The 11967-nt window shown below is 36.8% G+C and overlaps 1 protein-coding gene across 3 annotated transcripts in view; it reads right to left on the bottom strand.

Annotated features, from left to right (window-relative positions):
- The window catches only part of LIN7A (lin-7 cell polarity scaffold A), a 176550-nt gene that overhangs the window by 6956 nt on the left and 157627 nt on the right, over positions 1-11967 (bottom strand). For all 3 annotated transcript variants that reach the window (XR_002122722.1, XM_019632235.1, XM_019632238.1), the window contains one exon: positions 4660-4878. Coding sequence is in view for 2 of the 3 variants with exons in the window: in XM_019632235.1 (XP_019487780.1) it covers positions 4660-4878 (219 nt within the window). In the remaining variant the exon portion in view is untranslated. The remainder of the gene's footprint in view (positions 1-4659; positions 4879-11967) is intronic.

Genomic DNA, 11967 nt, shown 5'->3' with positions numbered 1-11967 from the left:
CCCAGTGAGGCTGTGTTGGACTTCTGTCCTACAATTATAACATAATAAATTTGTGTTCTTTTAAGTCACAAAATTTGTGGTCATTTTTTAGGGCAGCAAGGGGACACTAATACGGCTGTGATGATGAAGTACTTTGAAGTATGGGGTACTGTTTTGGTGTTAAGCAGCGAGGGTGAGTTGGAGAACTCCAAATCTCAGCAGCGTGAGGATACAACTCTGGAAAGTTCATGTGAACGCGTCTGTGAAGAGGAATAGGGGAATATAAGGGCAGGTGCCACTGAAGTAAGAGGCAGATTCACAAAGTGGTTAAAAGAAAGAGGCTTTGAAGCCCAGGTTTCTGGTTTGAATTACTGCCCTATCACTTACCAGCTGTGAAATGGCATGTGCACTTTTAAAAAATCATGCATGACTCAGTTTCTTTCTTTCAAATGAGATTGAAAATACTTCCTCATACTCAAGGAATTATTATGAAGATTAAGCAATTTAATATATATGAAGCTTTTAAGAGTGCGTAGCACAGCCTAATTGTTTCATACATTTTATGCAGCATTATGATTATTATTTCTGGTCCAGTTTTCAGCCTGGTAACTCTGGATTCCTTGGATTCAGTTTTATCAGAAGTATCCTCTGGGACCTGGCAGTGACAGAAGTATCCTCTGGGACCTGGCAGTGGTTCCCTGGGTCAGATCACTGGGCCCATGGCTGTGGCAGTGGTGGTGGAAGGTACAGAACAGTCAGTACTGGATAAAATGGCGGACTGAAGAGCAGGCGGAAAAGGAAGTTGGTTATGCCACTGGCAAACGACAGCTGCTTTGTAAATCTGCTAAGATCCAGCCTGGTTTTGAATATAAATGAATTCCCCACCCTAGATCCAGCAATAAGAGGTTAAGAGGCTTTTGGTCTGGACTTCCTCAAAATGTTGACATCTCAAAAAATATTCCTCTTCCTTCCTACTTTTATTCTTTGTGAATCTAGGTGAAACATGTATGTACAGTGAGTCCCCAACTTACGAACAAGTTCTGTTCCAGGAGAACGTTCGTTAAGTTGGATTTGTTCGTAAGTCTGACAAAGTGAGTATTAATACACCTTTGACACAAATATACAATGTAAAGCCAAATGGTTGAATAGTTCATGTTATAAGAACAAGTGACATCTACCATCTTTTTGCCTCGGTCCAATCTGTCAATTATTTTCACTTTTGTTTCTATGGTTATTGCTTTGCGCTTCCTAGCAGTCCCCTCCACACCACCACTGCTTTTCCTCTTGCTTCTGGACATCCTGGGCTCTGACTGAGCACTGTACTACTGTACACTATCGCACTGTACAGTAAGCACACAGCAGCACAACTGTGACAATGTCCGGCAGACACACGAGCTACTTCCACGATTTGTTCGCATCTACAAATGTTCGTGATGTGAGGTTCATTTGTATCTGTGAAAGTTCAAAACTCGAATGTTCGTAAGTCGGGGACTTGCTGTATATAAAATCACACCTTAAACAACGAGATGTTTAAAGCTGAATAAACATAACACTCTTTCTCAAAGAAAGTGAGTATAAGAATCTATTCTTATTATAGATTTCTGTAATACAATTACATAGTGATCATATCTACTGCATTTTAGAAAATGTAATCTAGACTTCCTGATTATCAAACATGGAAGTTAGGAGACATTTGAATTTTACTTCAGGAGAGTTTAAAATTAGAAGTAGGCATAAGAGACACTCTGTACACATTACCTGCATTCAACCTATTTTCCATTTGTATCCAGAATTTACCCTTGCTAATTACTTTATAATTTATACCATCTCAGGTAAAAAAAAAGTTATTTTTAATTTAAAGAATAGAAATTATATTTCATGTGTAAACAATAACTTAATATCTGACAAGTATTTTGCTTTACCTGGTTTTGCTTGGCTTCTCAAACTTAAAAAAAAAATCAGAAATCTATTCGAAGAAATAGGTCAAATTAGCTTCAAATCTCTTTGGTAAAAGCAACCACAGTATGACTTAGCAAGTGTAACAAATCTCATTTAGTCCTTAAAATCTAATTAATTAAAAGTTGAACAAGAGTTAATGCAGGTCTCCTTGACTGAATTCACCATAAAATCCATGGATGACATGACTTGGTTGTATTTTGCTAGTACTTGAAATGGTCCCTACACTTTCATCTCAAGGGGCCATGATCACGTTGGTTGCATGTGTTGTCTTGGTACGCATAAATATAACTTTCATGTTCACTTAAATAGAGCTTTACCATACTCTGTGCAAGGAAAAAACAACATAGTTTGTAAATGCCTTTTATTAAAAATGTTGTTCTTTGGTGATGAGACAATAGGAAATTCTGAAGTGATTTAATGAAGGCTGATGGAACAGAGAAACAGGATTGAGTACATGGCCCACCAAATATTTATGGCCAACTTCCAAAGATGATTGAATGAGCATGATATTAGCAGTTTTTAGTAAAACCACAGGAGTCTGAATGGCAACATATTTCTAAAACACTTAAGAAGAATTTTACTATGGGCCAATGTGGTATATCAATTAAGAGAATTGGTACAAGTGTGTAATATTGAGGATGGAAGAAAAAAAAATGAGTTAGTGGAAAGAGTGTCAATGTTTGACTAAAGAATAGTGGATTTTTATTATTAGCAAGAAGATCATTGAAAGGATTCTGAAAGTACCTATACATTCAGAATGCATAAGAGAGGAAAGGATATGGACAAAATGACTTGTGCATAAGCATCCATCTCAACAAATATCACCCCCGTCCAAGCCACCATATCTCTTGCCGGGACTACTAAACATTAGCCTCCTAATTGGTCTCTGTTTTCACTCTTACCCTGCAATAATCTATTCTCCCCACAGCAGCCAGAATGACCTTTTTAAATATATATGAGATTAGGTCATCACTCCTTTGCTTAAAAACCTTCAGTGGCTTCTATTGCAATAGAATCTAACTTTCCTCAATGGTTTAAAAAGTTCTCTGTGACCTGGCCCCTGCCTATCTCACTGTCCTTCTTACTCATAGTTCCCTAACTACCCCAGCTTTCTTTCTATTCCTCTACTGCACTGGCTGTTTCCTCCTCTTACGCTCATTTCCTGGCTTTTCCTTGTCTTTCAATCTCAGCTTTAATGTCAGTCTTTTGAGGGGTCTCCCTTGATCCCCGAATTGTAAGTCATCAACTAGCCAATTTCTATCCAAGCACCCTATTTTAACTCTTTAATGGACTGGTCCCAGAAGGATATTTGTATTGACTTGTTTGTTAACTGTCTCCTCCAACCAGAACATAAGCACCATGAGAGTAAAGACTTAACTTAGTTCATACTGCTTCTACAACCCATTGAACAGTACCTGGCTCTGCGTAGTGCCAAATAAATAGTTATTGTTGAATAAATGTAGCTTTTCGAATGGAATGGAGTTTTTGATAAAGACACCAAACTAATGTGTACATATAATAAAATTAGCAGGCTATAAAAATAAAGATAGATGGATGAATTCCCAAGACATTCCGAGGACAAATCCCATACATTTTTTACTTCCCCATATAGCATCTCCTCATCATAAGTGTCACAGAAAATTGAAAGCCTCATGTTATATACAATGTTTCAGGTTGAGCAAGTTATAATCTGATCTTGAATCAGTTAAAAACCAAATATTATCCATTGTCATTTTCCCAAGAACATTTGAACCTCATTTAAGATACACATTTGCAGATATAGTGTAGAGGTATCTAACAATATGAACTGCGTCTTGCACAGGACAGTCAGAAAACTATATAACGCCAGAATCATTGATGCTGGCAGATGAACTACCTACTTGTGAGTGTGGTTGCGGGGAATCCACTGACGCTACTGCAGCTTCCTATTGCTCATCTGAAAAATAGGGTTTTAATGATACTTAACTTGAAGGGTTTTTCTGAGGATCAAGGATAATATGTGAGAAGGGCCTAGCACATAGCAGGTACTTCAAAGATAGTGATTCATACTCTGACAACTTTTTTTCTTGAGTTTTCTTTAAAATAGACAGCAAACCTGATTTAGCATTCTTGGCCACAAAGTAGAGTTGAGAAAAAGGCAGGTACATCTTAGACACGTTCTAAGTGACCATCCAAAGAGGATTTCAAAAGCTCTCAGAGCATGGACACTGACAGGTCTCCACTTCACTCTTTTAAGTGGAACTGTTTTTCCAATAAACTGCATTTCAGGATCTTCCGAGAATCTGCACTATATGGTTGTTTAGATTGTACACTAGGCAAAGGCAACGGGCCAAGGGAGTGAGTGGGGGCTGAAATCCAGCCCCCTCTCTTGTCATCCAGCCATGTGCCCGAGGATCTGGGTTTGCACAGAGACTGTGTTTTCCTAATTTTTATAAAGGCATTCAATAGTCTGTATTGAATAGTCTGGGCCTCCCAAATTATATTATTTTTCAAAATAGCTTACATTTGCAAGAATATGGCTGAATGACACATAAAATAAGCAACTATTGTGTTTACATTTTCTCAGATCATTGTATTCTGTTTGTCTGATTTTTTGGGGGGTGGGGGGAATATTAAATCTAATGATTTTGTTCCAGCTGTCTAAGGAACAATATATTTTTTTTAAAAAATAAGCTGACATGTGTAAGAGACTTTCCTTGCCTGGATGAAGGCGCTTCTCACCTATGACATGTGGTTCTGCTGTGTTTGTTGCTGCTGCTGCTGTTGCTGCTGCTGAATTAGCAATTGCTGCTGCTGCCGGCGCCGGGCTGTCCGTAGCTTTTCAAAGCGAGCCTCCATTTCTTCCAGGACTTTCGGGGTATATCGAACCACCAGCTTGACGCTGTCCTTAGCAGCCTTGAGTAGCTCCACAGCTTTCTCGTGGTGTTCTCCTTCCACACTCTGAAAAGACAGGGACATTTCTTAAGGGAAAGAGTTCCCATGTTCTTTTCCCTGAGAGACAAATCTGCAATTAGGATCATATTAAAATCCCAAACTGAAATTCCAAGAAGGCATGGCAAATGGGATTTATTACCATCATCATTATTTATCACTTATGTAGTTGACCTATTAATATAAGCAAGTTAGGCTGCACTAAAGGTACAGATGGATTGAATGGGGGTTCATTTAGGAGAGTGAGAAATGACAAAGGCCTAAAAAACCATGCTAACATTTAGAATATGATTTCTAAATTTTATCTGGAAGAGTAAATATACTCTTCCAGAAGTTTTTGAAAACAATTTAAAAATAGTAATTAGAGGTGATTGTCCCTATCAGATATTAAAACTTATTAAGAATCTACCATGAGTAAAGTAGTGTGTGTTTTATTGGTGTAGTAAGAGACAGAACAGATCCATCATCTGTAACTTTTATTATATGATAAATGTGGAATGTAGACCAAAGAGGGAAAAGATCATTAAATAATGGTGCTGGAACAAATAATAATTAAATGACAGAATAATGTAGACCCCAATCTCATAGTCAATGCTAAATATAACAGATTGATTAAAACTTTAAATGTAAAAATGAAACCATAAAGCAACTAATGTACAACATAGGCAAACATTCATCATTTTGTAATGAAAAAGGAATACTTAAGTAAAAATGCCAAAGGGAAAAAAAAATCACAAAAATCAGTTTTAAAAGTTGTGTTTCTATTTCTCACACACTATAAAAATGTCAAATAACAAACCATAAAAAATATTTTCAATATATGAGAATTTGTTAATATTCTTCCAATGAAAATATCTTACAAGTCAGTAAAGACCTAAGCAAAATGGGCAAGTGAATTCATGGACAAATAATAATTTTTAACAATGTCCAATAAACCTATGAAAGAATGCTAAAGCTCCCTAATCAACAAATATAGATAAACACAAAATATTTCACTTTTAATTTAAAAATGGTAAATATGTATTTTAAAATACAGTATATTGACAAGGATGTAGGAAAATGGAACTCGCATACACTAATAGTAATTTAACAAAAATTGGCCCAATTTTTCTGGAAGGCACTATTGTTATGTATGCATCATTAAACCCTTTATAACAGTTTTACTTTCAGAGGAATTTACAAAAAATAAAAGATGCACTCATGCCTATAGAGTAGTTATAATACAACAGAAAGCAAAAAGCAAATTGATTCTTGGCTTTTGAGTTTCAAAATAGTCATTTGAACATAATGGCATAGACAATAGTTGGGGAAACTATGTTTACTCTAAGTAAACACAAAGAGACTTCTCCCAAACCTACTAATGGTTCTCCAGGTGATAATTAGGGAGAAGCAGTGGAAGAAAGTCGTAATCAGACATTATAGGACCCTGAGAAAACAAGACAATCTCCTTCCCTCTCAGGTGATCCCCAGGGCAGATGACATGACCCCTATTTTATAGGATTGAAGTACAAAGGCTTTTTTGACTTGCTTCCTGGATAAAGCTCAGAGAAGAAATGTGTGTGTGATGTGACAAACAGGGACCGAGGTGGGCTTAAGGATTGCTGGAACATCTAAGAGTGGCCCTCAAGTGGTAGACAAGGCTGTCCCAAATTGGTTGAGATTACATTTTCACAAACCAATCAATCAGAAGGGGGACTAAAAATAGATATTATATTAAGTTAAAAAAATAAAGTAATTTGCATTTCAAGCACACTTCAATTATATCTTAAGATTCGTAGGACTACCATCGCACAGATTTGAAGATTTAAGCAGCTGTGTTCCATTCTGTGGTCTGTGTCAGCAAGCTGGGTGTGGACTGACTGAAATAAAGGGTTTGAATTTAGCATGAGGCAGTCACCGGTGCCCTGTGAAAGCACTGCTTTGGTCATTTGTCAGAATACCAGGCATATATGAACAGTTTAAGAAATGACCACGGTGAGCCCTGGAGGCAACTTATATAACCACTCCTTCGCCATGTCTGAATTAAATAGAGATTAAGGGGTTATGCATAGCTGTTGGGCAGAATATATTTTTATCTGTAGCTGAGGCCTAGGAAAATAGGCTTGGTCATTGATCAATTCATCATTTTAATTATTCACTCAATCATTGACTTGGTCACTCAACAGATGTTTATTTTACTGGTTATAGTCTACTAAATTCTTTGGAAGAACATGAAGGACGGGCAAAACTTTGTACAATATAAACTCTATTTTCAGTGTGCTTGTCATTTCTTTGTAACTTGCCCCAAGATAAATTGCTAATGGATAGAATTCTCCTTTAAAAGATAAACTGGGTGATTTGGCTATCCATACTTTTCTCTGATTTCTTTTTTCATATTAAAAGTTAAGTGCTTATATGTTCCACCAATAACACTTCACTGGTTTCTAGACCAGATGATGAGTCTCAAGACTTCTTTTTGGCTTTTGTTCTGTTTACTTTCATTTAATAGGGTTGGAAATTCTAGGCCAGACCTTTAGAGGCCCATTATCCCAATTTAGGCACTATGCCTGCAATTTAGAGTTGCCACAGGAGGGCTGTGGTGCTAGTATGTGGTACCATCAGGCTCTCACCACAGTGAATAGCTGAGAGAAAATGGCTGCTGTGCCTTACCCAGCCCTGCAGAACTGTCAGGGTCACCTTCTCCCACCCGCAGCTTAGCTCTCCCCACACAGTTAGCAGTTTATAAATAGCAGACTCCATGGTCTTTGCATCCAGACTTTTTGCCTTGATGCTCTCGCTCTGGTTTAGATGATGACTCAGATTCTCTCCGGCTCAGGAGAGTTCACAGGTCTCCTGGCTGGATCTACCTTTCACTTTGCCTTCCCCACCAGGGCCAAAGAATCATCACCTAAGTCCCGAGTGTCATACTTCTTCAGTTCTACACCTAAAAGCGCTTTGTTAAAATAATATAAATTACTACATAATTAAACTATAATAGGAACTAAGAGGTAACTCTTAGAGATTTGAAGAAATGTAAGCACATTTGTAATATATATTATTATAAACACCCCTTAATTTGTTTTTTAATTTTTCAGAAAAATTTCTTAACTCTCAAGGATTGTTCTGGGTGGCTCTTTTCCCACTGGCTTACCTATGTTATGAATACTTTTGGGTGTGTATGTTTGTCTCCTGAACCTATTATTTACCTCTGGAGTGAATTTAGTCCCTTGGCATAACTTTTTTAAAACTATAAGGCAATTTTCTCTCATTTTTTCTTTCCTTTTTAAAGTAAGAGCAACAACAACAAAAAAACAGACTACCTTCCATTGGAGTTCTTGTTCCATGCATAAAAAAAGACCAAACTATCCGTTCAGTTAGGGTATCCATGTTGATGTACAAACATTTGTTAACAGGTATTCTTTGAGCCCTGAAAGCTTGTCATTGATTCCTACTTTTTACTTAGTCTGTTTCTCACTCTTAATGAAAGTATGCCTTCTTTCAAGTTAAATATTTAGAACATGTTTTGAAATGTCACAGTTTATTTATAAACAGTTATATATAAATATATATACATATATGTGTGTATATGTGTATGTATGTATATATGTATATGTGTATGTATGTATGTATGTATGTATATACATACACACACACACACTGGGGGACAAGTGGACACTTTGGTTGACGTTGCTCAAGCAGTAGTTCACCATAATCAGAAATGCCTGGACACTGATGGCAACCACTTTGAGCATGTCTTGTAATTGCAGAAGTCAAACGTGACTTGTATTCCTCTTTTGTTATCGGTATATATTGAATATTACAGTTTTAATACAGTTTTCCTTTCTTAAAATGTGTATACACTTTTTGGGCACCCTTGTCTATATACACTCTTCTGATTCAGGAATTGTCTTTTATAACAATTAGCTCAGTCTGAGCAGTCATGAAAACTTGCAGCACCAGCTTTTCATATAGGATGAGAATGTAGCCCTTATGTGATTTGAGAATACCTAGGAAGGCTTCCAACTTTAAAGTGGAATCCCCTCCTCCATTTAAAACCTGAAATTCTCTACTTTCTCTAAGAAATTTTTATGCTTTTTAAAATAATTCTATACTTTTAGGTTTCATCCCCTTGCTTTGGGAATTTTGCTGTACTTATTGCAATTTGAGGAAATAATTGGTATTTATTTTAATTTAACAAGGCTTTCCAACAGACCTTTGGTAAAAGCTGATGCCATTAAGGAGGTAAGGGCTGGTGAAAATGCTATGGGGATATACTAGGTACCCAGGAAATATTTAGACCAAAGAGAAGCGTGGTCCTGCAAGACAAAACCCCTAAAGATAAATATGACCTACCTCACAGTTATACCTAGTCTGGCCATGAACATTCAATGAAATGAATTAAAATGTGCTAGGGAGAACAGACTTTCCCATCCTGAAACTATTTCTATCTTTTCCTGCTAATTTTTCTGTTTTCAAAAATACACATAGAAATCAGTATGGGAAGGAGAGTTCAAATAGTGATATTACCATTTCCAAATTCATAAATACAAGCTAATAAAATACTAAACTGATGTAAAACCATAAGAACTGGATCTTCTATAATGCTAATATGTAAAGGAATAAGTTTTCATTCAGGAAGCTGGGGAAAATATAGCTCAGTAAACAACCAGACACATACTTGTTTCATTAGCAATATCACGAAGCAGTAAGCTTAGAAAGCTTTGAAGTTAGTTAACTTGATGGAAGTTTATCAAATCAGTGGCTGGTGAACGAGCCAACTTTTAAACATGGCTGCATTCTCATCTTTCAATTATTTTTCTATTTCCACACATTGCGAGGTATCAAAATGGATACTCCTTCTTGGCATGCTCTTAATCTGGTTGATTAAAAATCCTCTCTAATAAAAGAGAACTTTGGATTACACTGCACACATGAATTTACTCATACATGCTCTCTACCATGCAACAGTTGTTAAATTTTGACCCTGGCTAGACCGCAGGTAGAAGAGATGACTGCCCTGGGAAGGAATCTTGTTATCTGTGCACAATTAGTGCACAAGGTCCCATGCCCAGGTATTTATGCAGGTATTTTACTGTGGGAATTACATGCAAATAATCCTGATCCAGTTTGCTGATAAATTGCTTCAACACTTTGTTGGAAAACCAAGAGATGGATATGTCTCCCAGTTATTCTAGGCATATCTGAACCCAGGTTTATGCATAGGCTCCTAAATGACATCAGTCATTAATTTGGATGAAGGGCCAAATGGTGTGATCAGGGAATAAATGGTATCAAGTGTATTGGATTATGATACCTTAGTGTAAATAAATAGCTCACAAACTCAGAGCATTAGTCCTACAAAGGTCCTTAGAAATAATCCGTTTATCTCCTTGTATCTTAATACATAAGGAAACAAAGACCAAGAATGACTGTGACCTAATTCATTTTATAAATTTGTTAGTTGCAAGGCTGAATTAGAACTCATGATTCTTTTTTTTCTTTTTAAAAATTAAATGTATTGGGGTGACTTTGATTAGTAAAATTATATAGGTTTTAAGTGTACAATTCTATAACACATCATCTATATATTGTATTGTGTGCTCACCACTCAAGAGTCAGTTCTGCTTCTATCAGCATATATTTGACCCCCTTTATATTCCTCTACCACACTCCTCCCCGCTTACCCTCTGGTAACCACTAAACTGTTGTCTGTGTCTATGAGTTTTTATTTGTTTGTCTTGTTTGTTTGTTGCTTTCAGTGTTACATCCCACATATGATGAAGTCATATGGTTCTCAATTTTTCTGTCTGATTTATTTTGCTTAACATGCTAATCTCAAGATCCATCCATGTTGTCACAAATGGCAGTATTTCATCTTTTCTTATGGCTGAGTAATATTCCATTGCATATAAGACATGTACCACATAGTCTTTATCCAATTATCCATCAAAAGGCACTTTGGTTGTTTCCATGTCTTGGCTGCCATAGATAATGCTGCAATTGAACATAGGGGTACATATATCTTTATGGATAAATGTTTTCAAATTTTTGGAGGTAGATACCCAAAAGATGGATCACTGTGTTGTATGGTCATTCTACTCTTAATTTGTTGAGGAACCTCCATACTGTAGAACTCATGATTCTTGATGACTGTTTTTTTAACAGCCTCACTCTGCTTTTCTAGATTAATTAATCCAGGCCATGGCAGGTCGGGTTTGGTGTGATGTGGAAGATTAAGAGCTAATGACAAGATTTGTCAACTCCTAGTTTTAAATGATGTGAGTTGGCCAGTGAAGGAGTGCATGAGGCTACATGAAGGGCTCACTGTTAGTGGGTTATGATTCTCAACTTTGAGAAGGTCCACTATAGCCTAAGACAGACCTACTCCTTTTCCACAGAAGTCATGGTTACTGGTCATTTTGTTCTTATGATAGTTTTGATTTTAGCCCATTAAGCTGTTTTGATATTATTTTAAGTGTGTGTGTGTCTATACATATAAATAGGTGTATGTGTACCCTAACATGTACTGAGCACTTATGAAGTGCAAGGCTCTGCTAGCTGCCATGTGTGCATGATACCTAATCCTCATAGCAACTCTATAAGAAAGGTAATGGAGAGCGTCAAGAAATTTCTCCTAGGTTTCCGGGTAGTAACTGGAACTGAGAGCTCTCTCTTTCTGAAGTGTAGGCTCTTACCTACCAATCCATAGCCTTAAACAAGATAATGAAGAGAAAATAACTATCATATGGGTGGCTTTCCCTATTCATGGTTTTTGAAACCAGTCCTTCTTAAACCTGGATGTACATAGGAATCAACTGGGGCACTCTTAAAATATAGAGACCTAGGCTGTATTCCAGACTTGTCATATCAAGATCCACAGTGATATGACCTAGGAATATGTGACTTTATGAAGTTCCAATACAGCCAGTCAGCCATTCACTGATGTTCAGATTACTGTTTGGACACAGTGCACTAGACTGTAACTAACCCAAATAGTAGATGCCATCATATAGGCTTCTCTATTCTGTTACTCCAGAAAAGAGGGTTGGGTAGGTGAGAAAATCTGATAATTTTGCCTTGGTGTAGCTCTACAGTCAGCATTTTTTATCATTAAAAAAA

The sequence above is a fragment of the Hipposideros armiger genome, unplaced genomic scaffold (genome assembly GCF_001890085.2).
Source record: "Hipposideros armiger isolate ML-2016 unplaced genomic scaffold, ASM189008v1 scaffold_1102, whole genome shotgun sequence".
In the NCBI taxonomy this organism is placed as follows: Eukaryota; Metazoa; Chordata; class Mammalia; order Chiroptera; family Hipposideridae; genus Hipposideros; species Hipposideros armiger.
The sequence above is the reverse complement of the archived record's forward strand: the minus strand, read 5'-3'. Positions and strand labels throughout refer to the sequence as shown.